General features: G+C 42.3%; 2 protein-coding genes across 3 annotated transcripts; one reads left to right on the top strand and one right to left on the bottom strand.

Moving 5' to 3' along the window:
• Positions 1–45: 45 nt before the first annotated feature.
• EIF2AK1 (eukaryotic translation initiation factor 2 alpha kinase 1) lies at positions 46–24,472 on the bottom strand. Of its 2 annotated transcripts, none has more exons than XM_053364134.1 (15): positions 23,677–24,472; positions 20,731–20,889; positions 19,208–19,344; positions 18,283–18,314; positions 17,147–17,246; positions 14,893–14,973; positions 13,965–14,065; positions 13,044–13,097; positions 11,592–11,880; positions 10,599–10,707; positions 9,602–9,708; positions 2,895–3,015; positions 2,725–2,804; positions 1,907–2,140; positions 46–248 (listed from the first exon to the last, which is right to left on the bottom strand). In XM_053364134.1, exons 1-15 carry the CDS (start codon positions 23,810–23,812, stop codon positions 120–122), a joined length of 1,869 nt encoding a protein of 622 aa, XP_053220109.1. In that variant the 5' UTR covers positions 23,813–24,472; the 3' UTR covers positions 46–119. The 2 variants fall into 2 exon arrangements, with proteins under 2 accessions (XP_053220109.1, XP_053220110.1); XM_053364135.1 differs by lacking the exon at positions 23,677–24,472 and adding an exon at positions 23,194–23,371.
• Positions 4,669–8,667, top strand: ANKRD61 (ankyrin repeat domain 61). Its single transcript, XM_053364141.1, has 3 exons — positions 4,669–4,991; positions 6,674–6,744; positions 7,663–8,667. The coding sequence occupies exons 1-3, from the start codon at positions 4,836–4,838 to the stop codon at positions 8,549–8,551; spliced, it is 1,116 nt and encodes a 371-aa protein (XP_053220116.1). The 5' UTR covers positions 4,669–4,835; the 3' UTR covers positions 8,552–8,667.
• Positions 24,473–25,231: the final 759 nt, after the last annotated feature.

Here is a 25,231-nt window from a genome sequence, read left to right on the forward strand (position 1 = left end):
TTCTTTCTGACAATGGCAAACTACATATGACATAGGCACACAAGCTGCTTTAAGCAATTTTATATAAAAACAATGTATCTTGCATAACATGATATAAATACTTGGTTTTGTTTTTCTACTTAAACAGGAGAGCCAAGTTGCTGAATTCTATCTCTCTCATCTTTCTCTTGCAATAGCTTGATTTTTTCTTTAAGCAACTTAATTTCTTCTTGTTGTTGCATCACTTTCTGCTGAAGATTGTAAATAACCTAAAAACAAAACAGGAAACACAAGTATGGTATTTGAACATTGTACACAGGTAGTCACAATGCTAATACAGCCTTCTCCATCTTGGTAACTAGATGTAGGGGACTACAGTTTCCATTAGCTCTAACCAGCATGGCCAACAGATGGTGGGAGTTGTAATAGCGCAAAACAGCCGAAGGCCACTAGGGCTGGAGAAGGCTCCAGGAACAGCTGGACATTAGCTTATCTGTCTCACTCTACAGTAAGGTAAAGGACCCCTGGACGGTTAAGTCCAGTCAAAGGTGACTATGGGATGCAGCACTCATCTCACTCCAGGCTGAGAGAACCAGCATTTGTCCGCAGAAAGCTTTCCGGGTCATGTGACCAGCATGACTTCTGGCACAACGGGACACCATGACGAGTACCAGACCACACAGAAACTCCATTTACCTTCCTGCTGCTGCAGCAGCCTCTATCCACTTGCAGTGGTATGCTTTCAAACTGCCAGGTTGCCAGCAGCTGGGACAGAGCAACGGGAGCTCACCCCATCCTGTGGATTTGAACCGCTGACCTTCCAATCAGCAAGCCCAAGAGGCTCAGTTGTTTAGACCACAGCGCCAGTAAGACTCAAAGAAAACTACTAATGCTCAGAGAAATAAACCAAGAATACTATATGGTAGTAAAAATCATTTCAGTCCAAATTGTGATTTATTAAAACAAACCCATGTTCTTTGTGAGTGAGAAGGGTTTTAAGGAACCTCCTTAAAACAGTGGACCCTCCGGATATGAATTACGAAAATTTCGGAAGAAAAGGTGCCACTTCTGTGCACATGTGCAGCACAATGGAGCACTTCTGCTGATGTGCACGTGGCAAAACCCAGAAGTATACACTTCCGGGTTTGCCACGTTTGTTACCCAAAGGTAACGTAACCCAAGGATCCACTGTACTATGACTAAAAGGACAAAGGATTTTAATACTATAAAACTGCTGTTTTACATAAAAAACTATTTTTTTAAAGTAATGAGATACCAACATTGGCTATATAGTACATTTTATCCTTTTGTGTAGGAACGTCAGGAAATAATTATCTACCTTCCTTAAATGTTAACCTTGCTAGGAGCAGTTTTGAATGGCCTGCACAATTCGTTTTTTGCAATACAGTGGTACCTTGGTTCCCAAATGGCTTAGTTGTCAAAGTAATCAGCTCCTGAATGCCGCAAACCCAGAAGTGTTCCAGTTTGCAAATGTTTTTTGGAAGCCCAATGTCCGACACGGCTTCCGAATGAATGCAGGAAGCTCCTGCAGCCAACTGGAAGCCGCACTTTGGTTTTCGAACAGTTTCGGGAGTTGAACAGACTCTAATAATTTTATTATTTAAACCCTCCCCATCTGGATGGGTTCCCCCATCCATTCTGGGCAGCTTGTTCCACCTCTGATGTTGGAGGCAGTATGCCTCTGAATAACGAATGCTGGTAACCTGGGGAAAGTGCTTCCAGGACTCTCATAGGAATATGATTAGTTGTGGGACAGGAAGCTGGAGCAGGCGAGCCTTTAGCCTGACCCAAACAGCAAGTAAATCTCAAAGAATGAAGCTCACCCTGCAGATGTCTCCCTCATATTACGGAATGTAGAATCAGAAGGGGCCTTCTTTTACAAAGCCAATATATAGTAAAAACTTACATTTGCTGAATTATGGAAGAGTTCACTTTCAAGAAGTTGACCTGCAGTTGGTCTGTGCGATGATACCGAACTGGTAAGCAGCTTAATGTATTTAGTTTGTATAGGCCATTTCCTGCTAAAGGAGAGGGGGATCTTGCCACTTCTTAAGCCCATCAAAACTTCAGTTCTTTCCATTTCTGTTCCAAATGGATGGAAGAGTTCTAACAGGATCACACCTAAACTGTACATATCTGACTATTGGCAGAAAAGAGAAATATGAGCATTAGCGCACAAAATAATTACGTCTTAAGAGAAATTTTGAATGCATTACAAATGGCCTAAAATCACATTCAGCGATACAGCTGTAAAAATATCAGAAAATAACCTTCCAATGTTTCAAGAAGCTTGCCCAGAAACAAATGCCTTTTAAAAAACAGGTGTTGGTAATTTTCATGCAACCATACTTAATAAGCCATGAAATTTCAAACAAACATTGGAGTGCCATTATATTTTTGTCCACCATAAAATCAGGCCACTTGACATACACGGTCCATTTTTACCTCATCTGTGGGCATAAATAAATGTTTGCAGCTGTTCTGTTCCCTCTCATCATTGCAAATAGAACACTCTATTTTTACTTTTTGCGTTTAGCTGTTTCCATTTTGAGTATTACACCACATGGCTCTAGTGCCTTGTTTTTGAACTGATTGACTTTGCTCCAGCTCCTGTCCAGCTTGCTTTTGTTAACACCCATCAATAATGCTCTTGAACATGTATGCCGAATTATCACAACGGAGGTAAAGTTTTAAAATAAATAATTGGGGGTTGAGTGGCTGTACCTTGAAGTCATAGTGAGAGCCTTGTAGCTGTTCAGGTGAGGCATACAGGCAAGTACCCACCCCAGAAGTATGTATTAGATCTAATCAACAAAAAAGACAAAATTTAGAATTAATTCTTAGGATACCACACTGCCAATTTTTAAGTAAAGGCCAAACTGCTTTGAAATTACCATTTATCTTATTTGCATTTAGCAACTGGGTTGTATCTTCTTGTATAATATCTCTACAGGCCAGTCCAAAATCTCCTATTTTCACATGGTGGTCAGGTCCTTGTAGAAAGATATTTCTGGGCTGTAAAAACAGGATAATGTAAGCTGGTTATATATTTCACAAAATTTGAATATTTTATGCATGAAACCTTGCATTTCTCACTCATCCATTAGTTACATTTAATCTAAGAACTAAGCTGCACTTGACGCAGAGTCCAAGCTTCTCATCTGCCTTTGTTTTTGGTCTGTCTCTAGAGATGAGTTGGCAGCAAAGGGACAGACAGACAGAGTACTGATCTGACATGCATTTATCAAAGATATAGCTGAGGCACTGGGCAGTTACCATAGCAACTGGCTTGGCTGACTTTGCACCTGTGTCAAGCTCATCCATGGGATGGTTTACGCTCTTGAAGGAAATTAACCCCTCATGTCCAGTTACTCCAATAGCCACATGAGAACGGGCCTTTTCAGTGCTGGGTGGTCTGTCTGTGGCATGTACTCCCAAGGGAAACACACTGGGTGCCATCACTACATTTAGGCACCAGGCTTTGGGGGGGAGGGCCTCTTGGACCTTTGGTATTTAAGCTTTCTACATTGTGCTAATCTTTTAGTGGGGTGGGTAGGTTTATTTTGCATTGTTCACTGTTTTACATCTATACGGTTTTAAATTCGTTGCATTTTATCTTGTTCAGTCGCTTTGAGAATTTTTACTTTTGTATAAAGTGACTGACAGATGAAATAACAATTCCATGCAGGTGTAGGCCAGGATCGACAAACAGGTAAACAAGTTAAAACAGTTCAACGCATCATCGGAGATCTACAACCTCTTCTAGACAATGACAGTTCTCTTTCTCAAGCTCTGGGAGGAAGACCTTTCATTGCCTACAGACAGCCACCCAATCTTAAACAACTCCTCACCCACAATAATACAACAACCAGACTTAACATGGACACTGGTACCAGAGCCTGAAATAAACCCAGATGCCAACTTTGCTGCCACATACACCTGGACAACACCATTACTGGCCCCAACAACATCAAACATACCATCTCAGGACTACTTAATGGCTCATCTTCTAACATTCTGTATGCCATCAAATGCCAGCAGTGCCCTTCAGCCCTCTATATTGGACAAACAGGCCAAACCCTACGCCAAAGGATAAATGGACATAAATCTGATATCAGGAATCACAAGACAGAGAAACCAGTAGGAGAACACTTCAATCTCCCAGGACATTCTATACAAGATCTCAAAGTAGCTGACTTATTACAAAAGAATTTCAGAAATAGACTGTAAAGAGAAGTTGCTGAATTGCAACTTATTACCAAACTTAAAACCATGGAGAGACCTGGTCTGAATAGAGACATTGGATTCTTATCTCATTATAAAGCTATTTTTAGCCATCTCACCCCTTGCTTTATCCTGTAAGACCAATTAACAGTCAATCAACAGGTTTACCACACCTATCAGCCAATCACCCATTCCCACCAGCCTTCTGAGTAATACCCCTCCCCATCCTCTCACTATATATAAGGGTCTGGTGACTTCTGTTTCAGTTTATCTGAAGAAGTGTGCATGCACACGAAAGCTCATACCAAGAACAAACTTAGTTGGTCTCTAAGGTGCTACTGGAAGGAATCTTTTTAAATTTTGTTTCGAAACAGGTAAACAGTGCAAAGAGGCAATACATATGCTTCTGCTGCGCAAACCCTCCGTTTCTTGCACAGCTTCTTTACGAACTAAGCTCAGTCCTCCCTCTGCCCACACAGGAGAGCCATGGTATCATCTGGCTGGTTCTAGAACCAGGCATTGTGCATAATCACAAAGGAACGATGGCTCAAGATTCCTTTGCATTTTCTCCAAACTAAGGGTTCTCAGCTACACATTTTCTCTTTGTAAACATGGGCAATCTGATTAGACGTTCCTATGGAAAGAAACCACCCCATGAATTAGATGAAAGGCAGAAAATGCTATTTGACGCTGTAATGGACAACGATGGGGCTACACTTCAAAGTTTAATGTATTACCTCTTGGTCCACGAACCAACTATTTTCCGGGTAATCATATGTCTAAAATTACTTACTGTTCCATTATCAAGAATCCTCCCCGTTTAAGATCAGAGTTAAACTACCTCACGCTGGTTCAGCCTCCATAAACTCAGGAAATTGGAAGCCAAGGCTGATGCCTTAAAAGACATGCTTGATGATCAGCAATGATGCAATATCACAAACTGTGCTTGCTTACAACTTTGCCTCCATTCACTTTTCCTGGGACAGGGTGATTTGTGAGAGAAGGTTCAGTGTTGGGTGGGATGCATGCCATCCATGGCAAACTGGGTGCACGTGATCATATGGAACATATGGTCCCCATGACAGTTTCTTAGGTTTCCAAATGTGTCCACAGAGCCAAAAAAAACCTCATGTAACTGCTGTACCACACACTTATATTTCATAAGTAAAGGAACAGACATTCTACATATAAGACACTAGGTGACTCCCTCTGCAAAAATTGTTCTCCTGGCAAAATTTTAGTTTCCATTTTGTTTTCTGTCATGCCTGACACTATTTTGATAGTATTTGTTTTTAATGTATTTTAATGGGGCAGGAAAACCTTAACAACCTTTAAACTGCTGTCTAGAACTTCACCTAACCAACGAAAGTATGTGCTCTGCAGCAAGCCTGAAGAAAGTACATCGGTAGTTTTCACCAAAATTGTAAAGAATATGAGATTTCTTAATACCCAAGGGGGGAATTTTCATCACTTTTTAACTTGCTGTGACTGTGGCAATTTTTACCAGGTCAGTTAGAAATTGGGCACTTTTTGTAGACCTCAGCAGGTAGTTCATGTATGCCATTTGGCAAATGATATTTCTATAAGCTATAGAATTTTAAGGTTATATGACAGAACTTTGTTTTTGCTATTCTCCTTATAATCTAAAAGACAACAGTGTTTGGATACTGTAAGACCTTCATATAGAAAGTTCAACAGGCTATTTCTACAGATGCGGGACACAGATTCTATATTAATACCACACAGAATATTAATGCCTTTGATTAGTTAAGGTGTTCCTCTGATTTCTGAAAAAACCACCGTATTTTGGTACTGATACTTAAAAGAACAGGCTGGCTGATAACAGTCTTTTACATGTCTACTCAGAAGTAAGCCCCATTATGTTCAATAACCCAGGAATTCCAAAACTTACTAAGCCCCATTGAGTAGAACTGCATAGAACTGCAGTAAGATTGCAAGTCTAAGCACACTTACTGAATTAGTGGACTTTTTTCAGTTTACAGCAGGGGGCTACATGTTGAATGTAAGATAAGATCTGAGAATAAATATTACGCACTTCTTATAAAACTGGCCAACTTTTTAAATAATTAGAGATTTATAAAAGCACCTCAAAAACTAGGCACTTGTGAAATATATCTTATTGTAACAATGTCTGAACAGTTTTCCATGCATGCAAAATAAGTGTAGCTTTTCTTCCACAAAATTTTAGTCACTGTATACGGTACTCTATAGAAGCACGCACCCTTTCAAAACAGAGTGGAAAGACAGTTTTAGGGCAGTTGTATATTGGGCCACATGCATCATAAATGCAATCTGATATAAGCCCTTCCGATATGGCTAATAAAAATCCTTAGTTGTACTTCAAACATGCATAAAAGGGTTATCAGATAAACTTCGATACCTATTCTGGATCTCTCTCCTCTCCCTGCCCCCGGAACCAATATGGCAGCAAAAGTTCGGGAGGAAGCCGCTTGGAAGATATATGAAAAGTACCTTTCAAATTGAACCTCCTGAAATAAGGTAATGTTTAACTATATATTATAGTTAGGTAAGAGATCTGGGAATCCTTTGGTGGGCAGAAGAAAACCCTCTATGCTTGGCCAAAGCTATTCAGCAGCAAGTCCAGAAAAGTAATGAGACATTAGCCAAGTTTGGTTGGGTCATGCCAAGAAGAGCCAAATTGTAGAATTTCTCTGGAACGTCCTCCACCAAAGAGACCATGGGCTCCAGGGTTCTGCCAGCCCTCTGCAGGCGCCCACAGCTGCCAATTCCTAACACCAGCCCTGCCCACTGCTAAGAGTCAAGCTTACACTCTTGTATGCCTTTCCAGCATTGTGCTAGTATTGCCACACGTTCCCCCGGCTCAGTAGATTAAAGGCCACACCAAGGGGTGGGGACTGCATATGGAAAACCTATCATATCTATTAGAACAGCACCACCTAATTTGGAGTTGACTAGTGTACCCCCAAGTCCTTTGAAGGCCAACAAAAGCACAAAGAATCGCCTGTGTGTGGCACAATCTCCACTCCTTCAAATTAAGGGGCTTTGCTTTATAAAGCAAGGCGCCTTGCAGTTGGGAATCCAGCGGGCTGTGGTGCTAGGGAGGACAGTAGCAGAGGGAAGCAAACCTTTAGTAGCCCAACCCTCAGGTTCAGCTCTGTGGTTGCCGCTAATCTAAGATGATCCATGATATGTGCCTTATCATACTTTTTGCACCTCATACCCAATCAACATGTACTGATAAAGGTTGGGCAACACTGACTTTATGGTCTAGAAGAAAGAAGAAACGATAAGAAATATAGTTTTTGCTTGATTGTTGAAGGGTAATACTGGACAAATTCTTTAGAGAAAACCACCTGGCGGTTAATAAGGGTGGTGGCTAATGGAAGAGGAATTGTATGGAATCTTACCACCTATTATATCACTTCCCAAATACAGAACTGCAGGATGCCCCTTGAACATGCATCAGAGAATTGCACAGTGCAATGAAGAAAACTACCCTCACGTCAAATCAGAGGAAGACTTCCAGGTGAATTCTGACGCAATCATTTACCACGGCCATAGCCTTCTACATTTAGCTGTAGCCAACAGATATCATCAAACTCTAATACACCTGCTGAAGAATGGAGCCAATATAAATGACAGGGATAGGTTAGGCCAAACTGCTCTTCACCTAGCTTCTGAAATCCTGGACCAGCAGGCAATTACCATGCTACTCCTCTGTGGAGCGAACGCCAATCTCGCAACTCCAGATACCAAAGAAACTCCGCTCCACTTTGCTGTCTGGTCTTCAGCCTGCAAGGCTGGCATAGTCTTAGCAGCAGGTGATAAGTGTGTTAAGCTACTGCTGTGCAATGGAGCAGATGTACACATGAAAGACTGGGAAGGGCAAGAAGTTATTCACAGCGCTTGCCGAAGTGGCAGAAGAGATATAATAAACCTCTTGCTTGATAATGACGCAGATGTTAACGCTTTAACGCAGGAAGAGGAGTCTGCACTTTTCCTATTTCTTGAAAAAGAGACCAATCTAAGGCAGGGAGACGTACTGAAGAGATTGCTAAGCTTATCATATCCTTTGAAATTAACAAACAGGGAAGGTCGGTTACCCAAAGCACTCAGCCATTCATGCTGTGGACTGCTGAAAGATATGCTCCTGAGAGTGTCTTCAGAGGTCTTGTCTTTGCAGGATATTTGCAAATTCAACATCAGGAAAGTATATCGAGGTAACATGAAATTCTGGCTAAAAGGAGTGATTCCAACCAGCTTGTGGCATTCCATATACATCAATCAAGAGTTCTCCTATGCTTCAAAAATAAATTATTTTTGATTTACTGTGCAACACACATTTTGGAACGCTATCAGACAAGAGCAGAAAAAGGGCCCCGTAAAGCTTTCAAAAATAAGCTTCCTTGTTTAAATTAAATAAAATTTGGAAAAAAACTAGTGAGAAACTTGAATTTGGCTTTATCTTCTGAAGCATTACGAATTCTCTCGAGTGTTATTTGAATAACGTCCACTTAAACCAGTCTGTTAGGGTAAAAGATTTGTAAGAATAATGGGAGTGGATCTCTACATACAAAAAGTTCCACTTGTATGGCAGGGTTTCTTGGTCATTATCAAGATTCTGGTTATCTTAACAATAGCTCCCTTGATGCAATGGAATCAGCTCCCAAAGCTCGGAATGAAATCACAAACGCAAAAGGATTCACCAGGTCAGGGCTACAGGCATCTCAGCTTTATTGTCCATTATTACTTCTTCTTCCTCCTCCTCCTCCTCCTCCTCCTCCTCCTCCTCCTCCTCCCTCCTTTACTTCCTTCTTCTGCCTTCTCCTCATTCTGATCATCATCATTATACTGCCTTTCCTCAAAGAAGCTCAAGATAGTGAATTTGTTTCTCCCCACTACACACACAATGTGATCCTCACAGTAACCCTGTGAGGTAGGTCAGTTCAAGAGATAGTGGCTTCATTACAGCCTGGGATGATGGAAGCAGGAGTCCCAACAACTTCTGGGGGACCACACCTTGGTGAACAAAACTGTCTCACCTGGCACTGAAAAGACCACAAAGAACACAGTAGGTGAGCTTTACTGGTGTAGTTTTTCCATAACTGGGATGGAAACCACCAAGAAGGCCCTCTCCCTGGTAGCTACCCACCTTTTTCCCAGCGGGGGCACCTGGAGCAGTGTCTCTGGAGAGATCTTAAGGTTCAGGTGGCAACATGTGGGAGAAGTCAGTCTTTTGGGTAGCCTCATGACAAGCTGTTTAGGGCTTTAAAGGTTAAAATTGGGCCCAGAAATTGTACCAACTGTGCCCCAGCTGCAGAGATAATCCCCACCTCCTCCACAATTCCAAGCTCCAAGTGAGGATTTTACTTACTTTAATGTCCCGGTGCATGACTCCCATACTGTGGATATAATACACTCCCTCAAGTAGTTCTTGGAAGATCTTTAATGTCCACTGGTTGTCCACATGGTGATAAGGACCTTTAAAAAAGGGATGGGGAGTGAAGTATTTTATAAATGACAGCATAATACGTCCAGCTATTTTAACAAAGAAGTTAATATGAAAATACAGCATTTGCTGTGCTGGCTGAGGCTGATGGGAGGAATAGGCCAAGACATCTGGAGGATATTGGATTGGGGAAAGCAAAACTAGAACAATGGTCCATCTAGCTCAGAAATGTCTGCACTGAAAGGTAGAAGCTCTCCAATATTTCAGGCAAAGGGTCTTCCCCAGCCCTACCTGCTAATGCCAGAGATTGAACTCTTGACCTCCTGCATGTGTTCTCCAATGAACTACAGTACCTCTGCAACTATAAGTAGGGGCCCACACATTTGTGGTGGCAACTTGCTACTGACCATTTCCTCCCTCCCAAGTTCTCTGTGCATCTCATATGGTGCTTGAGTCTTGGAGCTGTCAGATGAAACCCCTCTCTCTGTCCCTCTGCTGCCAGCTCCAAAACTCCAGAGTGCAACGTGAAAAGCCATTCCTTTCAACGGGGATTTTCTTCGGTTGTGGTGTGTGCAGATGAGGCAAAACCTCAGCAGTACAAAGATGAGAATTCTCTTCTCCACATCCCAGCTAGACAGGGAGAAGGATCATGAGGGTTGAGCAGGAGCACCCGCCCATGGAAACCTGGCTTTAGGATTTACAAATAAGGAAGAAAACATTTGCTGCTTTCAAATGCAGACTAAGATTCATTGCCTTTATTGTTATGGAAATCAGCTTAAAAAACAACAGGCAAATACGGGAAGCACTTTTTACAGCTGCCCAGAGAAGAATATTTATTTATATTTTAAGTCTATCTTAAAGGCAGGAAATCACGTTAACATTTAATCTCCCCCACCACTCTATCTTCAAAAACAAAACTTACTAGAAGCATCCTCTGTTTTCAAACATACTTTGTTTCTGTCAGCAATCCAGTCCCACAATGAAATTTCACACAGCTGCATCTGTATGTGAAGCATAAGGTGATACTCTATCTGGGAAGAAAAATACAAACATTTAAGTGTGTTATACATACACATGCACCCACACACCACTTTATCAGGTCATGTACAACTTCCAAAACATTTTTAAAAATAAGATTTTATTCATTCGTCCATCCATTTCCCCCAGTCTTTCCATCCTGAGGAGTGGAGCACCAGGGCTGTTACATTTTAGGTGAAAATGTGCATTCATTTCCACCCCTTTTCAGCTCCCAAGAGTAGGAAAAGATTAAAAAAAAAGTAAATATAAAACTAGGATGTACATATTCAAGAATTAAGTCAGATGGGACATGTTTACAAACAGAATAAAGTAAACCAAGAAGAAGGCAGCCCAAAGAAAGAAGCTGCCAATCGTAGCATCGGAAAGCAAAATTCATCAGATATATCAACGACTATTTAATCCTGTATGCCAACTCAATAATAAAAGGCAGTCTATAAACATTTTAATAAATAGCAGGTCTTCCAATGGGACACTTCTGGTGTTGCAACATGTCCCTGTGGTTTGGCAGGTCCTATTCTGTGGAACTCCTTGCTGGTAGAGGTTAGGCAGAAGTCATTCCTGCTCACTTTCAGACACCTTCAGAAAACAGTATTATTCAGACAGATCTTTTGAACTTGAGATTCCTTGCCAACCAGCTTCTACTGACATGTTTTATGTTCTTATTGCAGCACCTTTTTTTTAAGGTTGCATAAAACTTTGCGTTATTTTATACGAAAGAGCAGCTTTAAAATATTATAAATAAAAACAGTCAAACAAGTCCAAAAGCCATCTCTAGAAATATAGCTGTGTTTTGGATTTATGCTGCACAGTTGCTGAAGATTATTCTCCACATGTGTCAAGGGGTAACTAAGTATGTTTAAGAGGAACCCGCATTTACCTGACACTGATGCCGCACAGATATCCCCTTCTGGGAGTATTCTTCATCAGTGCAAGAATCATTTGTACTAACACTGCCAAGGCTAGCATGATTGCAAGGAGATACAATTGATGGATGATTTTCATTATCTCTTGATCCATCGACTGTGTTATTCATGCAGCTGCTCTCGGACAATTCAACAGGTAGCGCACATGCATCCATTTTATTTCCTTTACGGTCTCTGCCACCGGAAGATTCAGCAAAGACAATGGAACTGCTGTCTTCCATATCCTGAACGCTGTACTGATCTCTGCAAGAAACGTAAGGAGAGAGACAAAGAACTGTGAGCGGGAGAGAAAATACCTGCTACTGCTGTTCCTCAAACGCTGTGCCAGATTTTGCATTGGTTAACAAGGTTAAAGGTAAAGGGACCCCTGACCATTAGGTCCAGTGGTGACCAACTCTGGGGTTGCAGCACTCATCTCGCTTTATTGGCCGAGGGAGCCAGCGTACAGCTTCCGGGTCATGTGGCCAGCATGACTAAGCCGCTTCTGGCGAACCAGAGCAGCGCACGGAAACGCCGTTTACCTTCCCGCCTATTTATCTACTTGCACTTTGATGTGCTATCGAACTGCTAAGTTGGCAGGAGCAGAGACCAAGCAACAGGAGCTCACCCCATCGCGGGGATTCGAACCGCCGACCTTCTGATCGGCAAGTCCTAGGCTCTGTGGTTTAACCCACAGCGCCACCCGCGTCCCTTTAACAAGGTTAACATAGTGTGATTAACAGGGCCTGCTGTCACCTCTCACTCTTCTGCATCAGACCACCCTTCTCCAGGAAATCTCCTGACAGCTCGGGGTGGGAAGGAGAATGGAACAGTGTGCAGCAGGGCATGGCAGACTGGAGGAGCAAACAGCAGCACTCCACACTGAAACCTTTTGCTGCAGGACCCACTTCTTGAGTTCAAAAGCAGTTCCTGTGCTTCCGCTTGCACAAACATTTATATAAATAAAACATGTGAAATTAAAATGTTTTGTTTGGATGAACAAGCTGTTAGCTGCTGCACTACAGCAGGTAGGAATGGAATCGCTAGCTGCAAAATGTCAATCTCGTGCCTACCAAACATGCAGCCTTTTCCATGCTTGGGCTCTAGAAGTGGTCTGTGGCTTCTGTATGCACAGACTCATATTGTAGGATTTCACAGAGACCATGAAATAGAAAACCTCTGCTCTCCCCTCCAGCAAGTTTTAAAATAACTAGTCATGGAAACATTTTCCAGCAATCAAGAACAAGGTGAAGCAGTATTGTTTTTCAATCTGACAAAAGGAATAGCAAAGGTAAATATATATTTTTATATTACGTGGTTTAAGAAAAGATCCTTGCTATACGTTAAGACAACATTCTGCTATATTTTTGGCTTTTATTTGAAAAAGACCAAAAGAGATTGTTCTTACTGATACATAGGATACATACTCAGAACTCTGCCCAGAAGACATTTTGAGGGATAGTAAATTCAAAGTTGTCTCACCTACAAGTTGGATGAAGAGAAACACAACATTTTACAACGACAGACTGACTGTACCATTGGATTATAGTTAAATTATACCTTTTAGTTGCCTACTTTATGAACATGTAGTTGGTTTAAAATCTCAATAGTTAATAAGAACAAATTATTATATTAACTAAGATCAGATACTATATTTATGAATGCAAAAACCTATAAAAAGACAACCCCACACACATTTTTTATATCTTCAAATCATTTATGGGGTGACCAGAACAGCACACGGCTTTCCCAAAATTGATACACCATGGAGTTGTGCTACAATATAGCTATTGCTTTTGTTTTAACCTTTCCCGCACCAGAGCTGTCTTTTTTTTTTTAGTGCCACACTAGGGACTGGGGATCGATCGGCAAGCCCAAAAGCCTCAGCGCCTAGGGCTTGCCGATCGAAAGGTCGGTGGTTCGAATCCCCGCAGCGGGGTGCGCTCCCGTTGCTCGGTCCCAGCGCCTGCCAACCTAGCAGTTCGAAAGCACCCCCAGGTGCAAGTAGATAAATAGGGACCGCTTACCGGCGGGAAGGTAAACGGCGTTTCCGTGTGCTGCGCTGGCTCGCCAGATGCAGCTTTGTCACGCTGGCCACGTGACCCGGAAGTGTCTCCGGACAGCGCTGGCCCCCGGCCTCTTGAGTGAGATGGGCGCACAACCCCAGAGTCTGTCAAGACTGGCCCGTACGGGCAGGGGTACCTTTACCTTTACCTTTAGGGACTGGGGAAATTTCAGAAAGCTGTTTATTATGATCCCAAAATATTTCTCTGGGCAACAACAGCCAGTTTAGGATGTGTGATGTGTCATGTTGACAGATAGAAGCCACAAAACTAATGTTGTACTCCCCTTTTGGGCTTGCTGGTTGAACATGTTCCATCCAAGCAGTGTGATATCCCACAATATTAGGGTGCTGCAACCCAGCCAACACTTTAACTTCCCGCAACACCTACAAAAAAACAAGAGGGAATCCGTCCTGTTCTTATCATTGGTAAGCCATTGTTTACCAGAATTTTGAGAACTGAGGAACACTTTTCCTGAAATAAAACTGAAGGTGCACTTCATTCTTATATCCCCCCCAAAAAACCCAAAGGGTGCTATTCTTGTAGTAAGGGGTCCTAAGTCAGTGGTACGGCACAGTATTAGCTTGCAGAAGGCTCCAGGTTGAGTCCTCAGCATCTCCAGGCAGATGTTTGGGAACCATAGTACTAAATCATCCAGCTGTTAGCAGCTTCATTAGTTGTCTGCAAAGTATTCTGCAAGGAGAGGACTTTGCACTCTTATTTAAGCCTTTCAGATACTAGCAAAAGTCAATTAAGGATTGGGCAGAAAGTAACAGGAAAGACCTCAGCCTGAGCTCTGCAGAAGTTCTGCCAGTCAAAAGCAGAGAATACTGGGTTAAGTGGCTAAATTTAACCTGCACTGAGAAGGCTAGCTATGATCCATTCTTACACAATTTGCTTTTAGAGCAGGGATGGGGAACTGCGGCCCTCCAGATGTTACAATAGATAGATAAATAGATAGATAGATAGATAGATCACCTAAATTCTGTATCTTGTGGACCATTGTTCATCTACATAAACAGTAGCTGATTACAGAATCATTAGAATTATACAGCAACAGTTTTTTTCTCTCTGTCTTTTCTGTTCCTTTCACTATCCTGGCATAATCCCTTTCCATTAACATTAAATATCAGATCTTGAAACCAATTACACTGAGTCATGAATTTCCACAGGCCAAACAAAACACATGAACAGATGTAAAATAAGTGCATACCTTCATACAATCTATTTTGGTAGCCTTCTTGATAAGAATTTTCTTAATTGCGTAGAACTGACCGTCTAGCTTGTTTCGGACCTGAAAACAGATACAGCAGAGTTCAGCTCAGAGATGGCCAAATGACAACTGGCAGGCAACATTCTTTTATCTGGTCACTCACAACATTAACAATTGTGCAGTAAACTCCCTTCCGTCTCAGTCCCAGCAGCCACTATGGAGAAATTACCTTAATGCTTTAGATTAAAGCATGCCCTGTGGGTATGAGCTTAAACTGTAATGTAAAAGATTCCCCAAGTCTGTTTTAATGCCATGTAGACAACTGCACACAAGACTTAACATCTGTACATGCATTTGTCCTGGAATACAATGATTTATGCTTGGTAATGGTTTTTAACATTTTCAGAAATTTTGTTTTTAAAAAAGAAAATAGTATTGAACACAGTGTTCCCCATGTACACATATAAACCACCCAGTTCAGGCACCCAGTTCAGGCAGAGGGAAAGATTAACAGGTGGTTGCAGCTTAAAACTAGGGTCAGCAAGAGCAGAGGTTTATCAGCTACCTGACCTTCACCTTGTGACTGTTGGCTACTCATGTATACTCCTCCTCTGTGATTTCCCCTTTCTTCTATTACTATTTTTGTAATAATTTTTATTAGTTTCCAATTACAGTCCAATAATAGCCTCATTATAACAATACTGATTTATAATACAATAATTAATACCAATCATTCAATACCGAATTATATAATTTAGTTAAAGTGGTCCCCCGCATGCTAGATTTGATGGTTTCGCTATTTTCTTTTTTTCTGCGTTCCAAAATCTTATTAGTTTCAATTACATTCCAGTCATAATAATAATCCCTTATGCAACAACTGCATATTAATAACTTCTATTTGTGTTGACACATTAAAAGATTTATAAAACTGCAAGTGAGGAACTCAAACTATTCTGTCCGTGGTGTTTCTTCTTGTCCTAGTAAGATGTTATGTCTTTCTTTCCCCCAATTGTTGCTGTTATCCATCATGCCTTGGGCCAGGGGTTAGCAAGGTTTACCGGCCATGGGCTGGATCACTCCCAAGGAGATCATCCGTGGGCCAGACTGGCGCACTGCGACACCTTAAATTATATCTGTGCATGTCTGCAGTGCCAGAAATTGCTTCTGCGCATGCCCAGACGCCAAAAACTGCTCCTGCTCAGAAGCGATTTTCGGCGTCTGGACATGCGCAGACGCAGTTTCCAGTATCTGCGTGTGCACAGGTGCAATTTCCTGCGCCACTCAGCGAGTCCCCGCACCGCACTGCGCCAGTTTAGCGCAGCGCGCGGGGGACTCACAGAGCGGGTGGCTCGGTTCAGGGGTGGCTCATGGGCCAGTAAAACGGTCTTCGTGAGCTGCATCCGGCCCATGGGCCGCACGCTGCCGACCCCTGCCTTGGGCGGAGCTGATATCCCATTGTTGTTCCAGAAATTTCTCCATTGCTCTATCCCGTGCTTCATTGTTTTGCACCGAGAACTTTAACAACAGCTGCAAAAGTCACTCTGGCCCAGTAAATAAACTGTTGTCACAATTTTTCCTCTCAGCCTGGGAAGAAGAGTGGTCTGTCAAACTGCAGATGGCTCAATAAAGAACCTTATCAGTTCCTTAGCAGCTCACAGACTCCTTTCATTCTTCCTTCCAGCTTAAGATATATGAACAATTATACTTCCAATTAAATTAAATTCCAAGTCCTCTTAGCGTCATTTAGTTCACTTTGTAGATAATAAAGGATGGGGAAAAGTCATCTCATAAACCTTCTCTAAAATATTGTTTCCCTCCCTTTTTCATATTTTTTTTACACACACAGTTCCGTTTGATGTTATATTCCATATTTATAATCCAATTTTTCCCATCCTTGCTTGTACAAATATAATTTGAACTAAGATTCAGAGGAGGGTTGCCGAATCATAAATGTAGAGAAGAAAACTTTAAATAAAGAAACTGTAGGCTCCCCTCCCCCCCACCGTCATTCGCACCAAACGAGTTCAAACCTTAAAGTCCTTACGGTTGGTTTGTTCCACAGTTTGTGATCTCATCTCTTCTAGCACGCGCCAGTATTTTAGTCCAATTAAGCTCTAATAAACAGGAGAACCTCTGCTTTAAAAAACTCCATCCATCTTGGACTCCCTTCTCTTTGAGTATTTCTTATTATGGAAGCTCACCCAGTAATATAAACCGTTACTACAAAGTTGTTAAAACAAAGAATAAATAATACCTTGTATACAGTGCCGTACCCTCCTTTTCCTAGCCTTGTAATCTCATCAAATTCATTGATATAGCGAGAAGTCTGTGCTTCAAAGATAATTTCATTTTCCCTAGTTTTTAAAAAGATGGGCATCACTGGTTGTAGCAACAAAATACATCACAAAATAAAAAGGTATTAGAATCACCAACAATGTAACTTTCCTTCATGGGCAGAAAAATAATGGGGGGCATGCATTTTTAGCATTCAAATGGTAGGATTTAAGTAGTTTAAGTACCTTCCTGTCCTCCCATGCTTTCAGTCACACTGTCCAAGGATACTTTTCATTTATAAAAATGTTAGAAGATATTAATCAGCTTCATGTAGTTTTGACTCAAAGACGAATATATAAGGTACTACAAAAATATGAAGTGATGCTACTATATATTCATTTTGAGGTTCCTTCTCCATCCAGACAAATTTTGTGACACTGAAGGAACACAAATCTCTATCACGCAAATCCATAGTGACATAATTTGCTATTCTCAGACACCTTTTTATACACATTCTTTTTTTAAAAAAAGAAAGGATTTGTCATAGTTGTCAGACCAGCCTTAACCAAGCTGGTTCCCTCCAGATGTTGTGGACCACAACTCTCATAAGATCCAGCCAGCATGGTTAGGGATGGAGGAAGTTGTAGTTCGAAATATTTGGAGCGCTGAGCTGGGGGAAGGCTGATTGCAGTAGACACTTGGGGCAGAAAACAAGCAAGTCAGGCTTCCTAACTATGGTACAATTCCCCCTATTTTTGATGAAAAATACCAGTGTAAGCAAGAACGGGGGAGGATCAAACCATGCTTTCATGGTTTCATAACTCCAGTTGGTTCTCAAAAGCATAGTTCCAACAATACTAGAGTTTCATGGGAAACTCTAGATATTATTTTAAAACTTCCACTTTCAGTATCGAATCTCCTGTTTTGATTTTTTTAAACACTTCTAATAATGAACATTTTATATTTGTAATACTGAGGACTCTGGCAGAGAGAGTAAATGAGCACATTTACTGAGAAGTAAGCCCCACTGAGCTCAGTGAAACTTACTTTGGAGTTAATGTGTTAATTGCCCAACAAGCAATTTTAAACATTCGTTGAAGCACTTTGAACACATACCTGTTTGTGTAAGAATCACTCTTCCCGAACTCCTACAAAAATATAAAACACATACACAATGAGGAGGGGCTCCTGCAGCAGTTTCTTTGAAGGATGTATTAATTTATTTTAACTTTCATATGGATTTCCTGCTGACTTTCTTGGCAGAGGTAAAGCAAAAATCTTTACTTTTCTAACTTGAAATTTGGCTGCTAAGACAGCCTTTGCTAATTGGTGTCTTCCAGCTCCAATCAGCCTGAGCCAACAGTTGTGCAATGGCCACACTAGAAGAAAGACTTTGACTGTTCTGTGACGTGTAGGGACACATTTGGCTGCCACTGTTTATATGTCAGTGTGTCACTCAGATCCTTAACCAAATTTGTGAACTCCTGGCAAGTGCTTTAGCATATGTCCATACTAGACCAGAAACTATGGTTTGGCATGATATCTAAATTTTAAAAATGCTGTTTGGGATCAGTAATAGGGAAAATAAAAGCAGACAAACTGTGCTGAACTGCGGTATGGGGTTTTTTAGGCTCAAACCCTGGTTTAGATTATACACTATAGTTAGCACAACCCATGGTCTAGCACAATGACCAAACAGGCTGCAATATATTTTTATCCTTCCATGAAACACTATAGTCCTTTAAAAAAAAGATTTGTTGACACATGGAGAAGAATAGATCTCACTACACCAACCTCACCATGCTCCTAATGACGTGATCTCCGGATTATTATTAAGTACCTATACATTATAAAGTACCTATACATACATTAAAAGATAATGTAGTCCATACCCTTGTAAAGGAGTATGAACAAAGAGGAGAGCACTGGAGTAGAATTCTCTGGTCTGCATAAGAATCACAAAAAGAAACCAAAGTCCTTTTTATGCTAATCATGGGAACTGAGAAGCAGAGAAATGGAATAAAGTTTGAAGTAAGCTTACCTCATTGAGTATTTGTTGGTTGGCTGCTTTCATCAATTCAGTAATGGCTCGATTGTGCTGCAGGCGCAAACTACTGAATTCTTCGCGGACAGCAAAATCAGATAGCAAGTGCATTCCAGTAAATGTCTTACACAGTACTGTACAAAAGGAGGGGAAATATTTGAAAAGAAATCAAACATTTGAACTTTACACAACACTCAGATTATTAAAAACAGCTCATGGCCTAGCTTTGCTTAAATTGCACTGACAGCTGATGCTACCTACAAGGAAATGATCTGAAACATTTTGACACTCAACAAAAATGTTTCAGCCAAACTATGGAACCATCTTTTTATAATTAAGTATTAGAATACACTTTTAAAATAAAAGGTCTCCAAAAACTGCCCCATTTCAAAAGCTGTGGGGTTGGGGTTTTTTTTGTTTTTTTGTTTGTTTGTTTGTTTGTATTTTAATGCCAGGCTTGGACTGTGGTGAGTTTCAGCATTCCTCTCTGAACACTCTTGTTGTTCAAATGTAACCATGGGTGGAGCTTCCAGGAGGTTGATTATCTCAAGGAAAAACCCCTCCTGCCCCACCCAAATCAAACAAGATCTAATAATCAGTCTGAATAGCAGATGGTTTGTAGGTGGGTGGAAATGTGGGTGGCATGGAAATGTGTGCCTGTCTGTATTTAATATATGCATTTCTGTATTTAATAAATGCTGTGCATTTTGTAGTTATTATTTGGGATTTTAATGGGATTTTTAAATTGCTATAGTGTTTTATTGATACCTTACACCATGTCAGGTATCCACTTGGGCATGTTAACATGCTGCAGTTATACCTCTAGCATTAAGCTCGGGGTTAGCTTTTACATTCAAAATGACATATAAAATTCAGCCTTCATAGAATCATAGACTTTTAGAGTTGGAAGGGACCACAAGGGTCATCTAGTCTAACCCCCTACAATGCAGGAATGTTTTGCCCAATGTGGGGCTCAAACCCAAAACCCTGAGATTAAGAGTCATGCTCCACCAACTGAGCTGTCCCAATGTGAACTAAATGAACTACTATGGCTGATTTTTTAAAAAAAATTTATAATACGTCCATTTGAAGAGCAACATGAGAACTTTGAACTTGTTAAGACTTTGTTAAGATCTAAGACTTTGAACTGGCAGCTAAAATTGTTTACTTTCCTACTTGATGGAGCAAAGATAATAACAACAGAATAGTTAAAGATTAAGTTGAAATTCAGATAAGTTGAGGTGCACCACCGGTAAGAGATGTATGGTGAGCTGAAAGCTTATTGATGTTTATTTGTAAGTAGGACCCGATGTGTTCAATGAGGTTTACGACCCTTGAAGTACTTATAGGGTTGGGGTTATAGGACTGCAACCTTAATGTGCTCAAATTATTATTAGCTACATTCTGATTTAATATATTTATATAATATAATAAATTCAGACAAAATAATGCAATTCTTCAGCTGCTGGAACTGACAACCACCACTCTACCATGCAAAAGTAAGTCAAGCTCTTACTAACATTGAAACAAACGTCTTGAACGTGCTGGATCTTGTGCATACACATGGCAAAGATGCTCTAGCAGTGAAACGAGCAGGAGCTGGTTCGCAAACGAAGTTGTAATGTTCATTAACTTTTGAGAACCGTTTGCACCTCGAAGCTCTGCAGGCCAATCAGAATCTGAAATAGACCAGGCAAAAATTGAAGCTGAAAGGCAGGCTTGCTGACCAGCACATTTTCTCATGAGCAGTTGAAAACACTGTGGGATTAAACGGCAATTTATGTAATATTCCTATTCTAAGAAATATCAAAGCTGGAATGTTTTACAGTGTTATTGAGAGGACCACATATTTCCCAGATAAAAGGCAGGACCAACCCAACAAACTCCATCTGCAGAAGCCCTGCACAAGGGTTTCCACTGTGCAACAGGGCTTTCACCCCCTCCTGCCCTCCCTGAATCTGGCTCTGGAGGAGTTGGAAAAACCTCCTCCTGAACAGCACATGGGGTAGGGATAGTTCCATCTAGCAGGCTGATATGCAAATGTCTTTAAGAGTGTTGTTGTTGTTTTTTAACAATCAAGCGATGTAACATTTGATGAAATAATATCATTAAAAATAAACTATTCTTATGAGTTGGTGGAAGGTTAGTCTGGATGATAGCCACATGTCCCTTCCAGGCCTGTGATTCTGCATCAAGTGAGGTTTAGAATCTAGAAGAAGCTGTTGAACCAGTCAGACCAATTTCTTTGAAAGGCAATGACCTTAGCTGGTCTGTTAAGAACTGACATTTACATGCCCAAAAAGACTGTTGCCATAGAGACAAATGGGTGAGCCTTTCCCCACTTCCCCTGGCCTGATGCCACCCCATCTCAGGATGCAGAACATATAAGGAGGCTGCTTTTAAGTTAGCGTAAGTTTGGAATGATAAAGGACATGGTTTGCATCAGTATAATAAAAAGGGCAGCTGATGCAATTATAGAGTACCCAGAGGCCCTAAAGAGAAAGTCACAAGACAGATCAGTAGGAATGATGAAACTGCCCCCTAACTCTGCCTCAAGGTGAAGAAGAATGATGTAACTACATAACTGTACAGTCATGCACATTCTTCCATTCCTAACACAAAAACTGTTAAATAATCCAGCTTCTCTAACTAACAGAGTGGGGGGGGGGATCCTATGGTTCTCAAGATGCTATTGAGCTCCCAATTCTCATCAACCCCAGCCAGCAAGGCCAATGGTCAGGGATTATGGAAATTGTAGTCCGACAAAATCTGGTAGGCCACAGCTACCCCATTCTTGGTTTATTAGGTTAACATTTCTGAAGCGGGGCTGGGGGGGGTGGAACTCAAGCGAAGGGCAGGCAGGAGACTATGTCAAAATATGTTGTTTAACCAGAAACAGTGAGAGCAGCAAAACTAAAATGATTCAAAAGCCCTATGATCTGGATGTCTCCTGCATGTTATGACATGTACAGTCCCGGCTAGATTGTTTTAGTTGCATAACTCTTGGTATATTATTGTCTTCCATGCCGTTAAAATAATTCCAGCAGCTAGTCTCCTGTGAGGGCACAAATAATCCCCCTTCCTTGCCCACTGTTTTCCTGCAGTGCAAAGCAGTAGAATCTATTCTATTCTATCCATTAATTATTCTAAAGCCTCGTTTACCAAGCCGTATCCCAAAGCAAACACAAACATTGACAGAATTTATACATACGGCAAATTCATGTGTTGTTTTTAAACCTGAGCCCTTTCAGGTAGGGTGGGTGGATATTGGCACATTTTCCAGCAGAGCAGTTTTTAAATAGATAAAGCCCTTGTCCACAGTGACGTGCCTCAGTAAACGCTTTACCACTTGTGATCTGAGTTTATTGGGACATAAACCTTCCCTTTCACCTTTGCTTGATGGCAAGTCCTGTGAATTTCAGTGTGGAGTTACTCCCAAGCACACATGCACTGGGACAGGCCAGTAACAGCAGGATCCTAAGCATGTCAACTCCGAAGTCCTATTGAATTTGATGGCGCTTACTCCCAGCTAAGTTGGAGTAGCATTGCAGCCCAAGGTTATGTACACAGCATACAATTTACGACACACGGCCCCGCTAAGAAACCTGGGAACTATGGTTTGTTAGCAGTGCTGGGAATTGTAGCTCAGGGGGGAGTAAACTACAGTTCCCAGTACCCCCCCCCCCCCCCCGCTTTAAAAGTATGGTGTATACACAGCCTAAGCTTCTATTGCCAACGGGAGTTGACGAAAATGGAATTCACACCACCAATTAGATTTTATTATTACGGGTCTTGAAAGGCAAATTGCCCTTTATGGGGTATAATTATTAGCCTCTGTCTCTCCCTCCTTCCCCATAGGTTGGCTCCCTTGTGTCAAATTTTATACTGTCCCTTGAGGCAGAGATCTGGCTCCCTCTTTTTTGTTCTCTCTAGCACAATATATAATAATAAATAATAATGGCTCCACAATCTGCAGCACTTACCTGGGAGCAAGTCTCACTAGTCCTTACTTCTGAGGAGACACCAGAGCTGGGAACTTAACCTCTCCTAAGCGTTGCACCCAACGCAGAGCAGCCACAGCAAAGTCCATGGACCCCGAGGCAAGCCGTGCCCCGTCATTTCAACGGGTCTACTCTTGAGTAGGGCTAGCATGACGGGGCTCAGCTTGCACACGTTTCCCCCCTACCGTGCTTCCTTCCCTCTCGAAACCATTACAGTCGTACCTCGGGTTAAGAACTTAATTCGTTCTGGAGGTCTGTTCTTAACCTGAAACTGTTTTTAACCTGAGGTACCACTTTAACTAATGGGGCCTCCCGCTGCCGTCGCGCCGCCGCCATGCGATTTCTGTTCTCATCCTGAAGCAAAGTTCTTAACCCGAGGTACTATTTCTGGGTTAGCGGAGTCTGCAACCTGAAGCGTCTGTAACCCGAGGTACCACTGTATTTGCACCCCCTTCGGTAACGCACCGTCGAAGGGCAGCTCCGTCCCTCCATCGCTGTCCTCTGGGAACGCGATGGCTGCGGGAGGCGTCGGCGAAACCTCTTCAACCCGCCACGGCCGCCGCCGCTGCCCGGAGGAGCCGGCGTCGTCCTCTCGCCACATGGCTGCTTTGCTCCCAGCCGAGGCCCTTCTTCCCACCCCCGCCTTGGACGGCCTGAACGCGCAGCGCGCTGAGGGAAAGAAGGCGGGGACGGAGCCCGGCCTCCCTCGCTAGGCCGGAGTCTCCTGACAGGGAAGCTCGGCCGCCCCGCCGGCGCCCCCTGGCTCTGCCCGGGGACAGGAAAAAAGCGCGGCCGCTCTCGAGCGAAAGAGGGCGAGCCCGGACGGGTCTCCTCAGTGTGCAAGTCGCGCACTGAGGCCCCATAATAATGCCCAGGTAAGGGGGTGGGGTATTAGGATGGCAGCCACAGAGCACAGCCCGATGCTGCCAGGCGTGTTTACTCGGAAGGAAGCCGCCATAGGTTTTAATGGGGCTGACACCCAGCACTTTCCACAAGACCCTTGGGGCTTTTCTGCAGCGAGGAAGGATCAAGGCAAGATAGGGTTAGCATTGCTGCCCAGGCGTTGCAATTGCTTGTTACTACTATTCCACCTTCCCTCCGAGGAGCTCAAGGTGGTGTGTGCAGTTCTCCCTGTTTTACCCTCACACAACAACCCTGTGAGGTAGGCGAGTGACTGGCCTGAGGTCACCCACTTCATGGCTGAGTGGGGATTTGAACCCTGGTCTGCCAACACTCTAACCACTACAGTACTTCACACTGGTTGTTACTATCATTATAATAATCTTAATTATGGCCTTTATGGCTGTTGTTGGTCTTATGATGACCTTGATGGTGATGATTTAGGGGCTTTTTTAGTTATTGTTATTATTGTTATTATTATTAAAAAGGTAAAGGTTAAGGACCCCTGACAGTTAAGTCCAGTCGTGAACGACTTGGGTTGCGGCACTCATCTCGCTTTACTGGCCGAGGGAGCCAACATTTGTCTGCAGACAGTTTTTCCGGGTCATGTGGCCAGCATGACTAAGCTGCTTCTGGCGAAACCAGAGCAGCGTACGGAAACTCCGTTTACCTTCCCGCTGGAGTGGTACCTATTTATCTACTTGCACTTTGACGTGCTTTCGAACTGCTAGGTTGGCAGGAGCAGGGACTGAGCAACGGGAGCTCACCCCATTGCGTGGATTCGAACCGCCGACCTTACGATCGGCAAGCCCTTGGCTCAGTGGTTTAGACCACAGCGCCGCCCACATTATTCTTACTGTGCATATGGGGCCAGGGAGTAATGGATCAAGGTCCCTTGGGTGGGAACCAAAGGATAGCTGTGGAGGGAAGCAAGTCCCATGCAAGAGTTTATTTTGTATTGTCTATGCACAAAGTAGACAGAGTAGTGGGAGTTGATGCACTCAATGGGGCTGCTCTTGAAAATAGTATAAAAACGTCAACTAGAACAGAATGCTGCAGCCAGAGTGCTGACAGGCACATTAAACTCACATACAACTGGGGTTTAAAAGAGCTGTGCTGG

This window comes from Podarcis raffonei, chromosome 14, assembly GCF_027172205.1.
Source record: "Podarcis raffonei isolate rPodRaf1 chromosome 14, rPodRaf1.pri, whole genome shotgun sequence".
In the NCBI taxonomy this organism is placed as follows: Eukaryota; Metazoa; Chordata; class Lepidosauria; order Squamata; family Lacertidae; genus Podarcis; species Podarcis raffonei.

Bases quoted from the DNA above. Each gene is read 5' to 3' on its own strand.
- ANKRD61 (XM_053364141.1), top strand. From the start codon at position 4,836: ATGGGCAATCTGATTAGACGTTCCTATGGAAAGAAACCACCCCATGAA. The intron at 4,992-6,673 runs GTAATCATATGT...CCAATATGGCAG, and splicing joins ACGAACCAACTATTTTCCGG to CAAAAGTTCGGGAGGAAGCC. The intron at 6,745-7,662 runs GTAATGTTTAAC...TCCCAAATACAG, and splicing joins ATTGAACCTCCTGAAATAAG to AACTGCAGGATGCCCCTTGA.
- EIF2AK1 (XM_053364134.1), bottom strand. From the start codon at position 23,812: ATGTGGCGAGAGGACGACGCCGGCTCCTCCGGGCAGCGGCGGCGGCCG. The intron at 13,098-13,964 runs GGAGTACAACAT...CCAACTTGTAGG, and splicing joins CAACCAGCAAGCCCAAAAGG to TGAGACAACTTTGAATTTAC. The intron at 3,016-9,601 runs GTAAGTAAAATC...CTGTTTTTACAG, and splicing joins TCATGCACCGGGACATTAAA to CCCAGAAATATCTTTCTACA.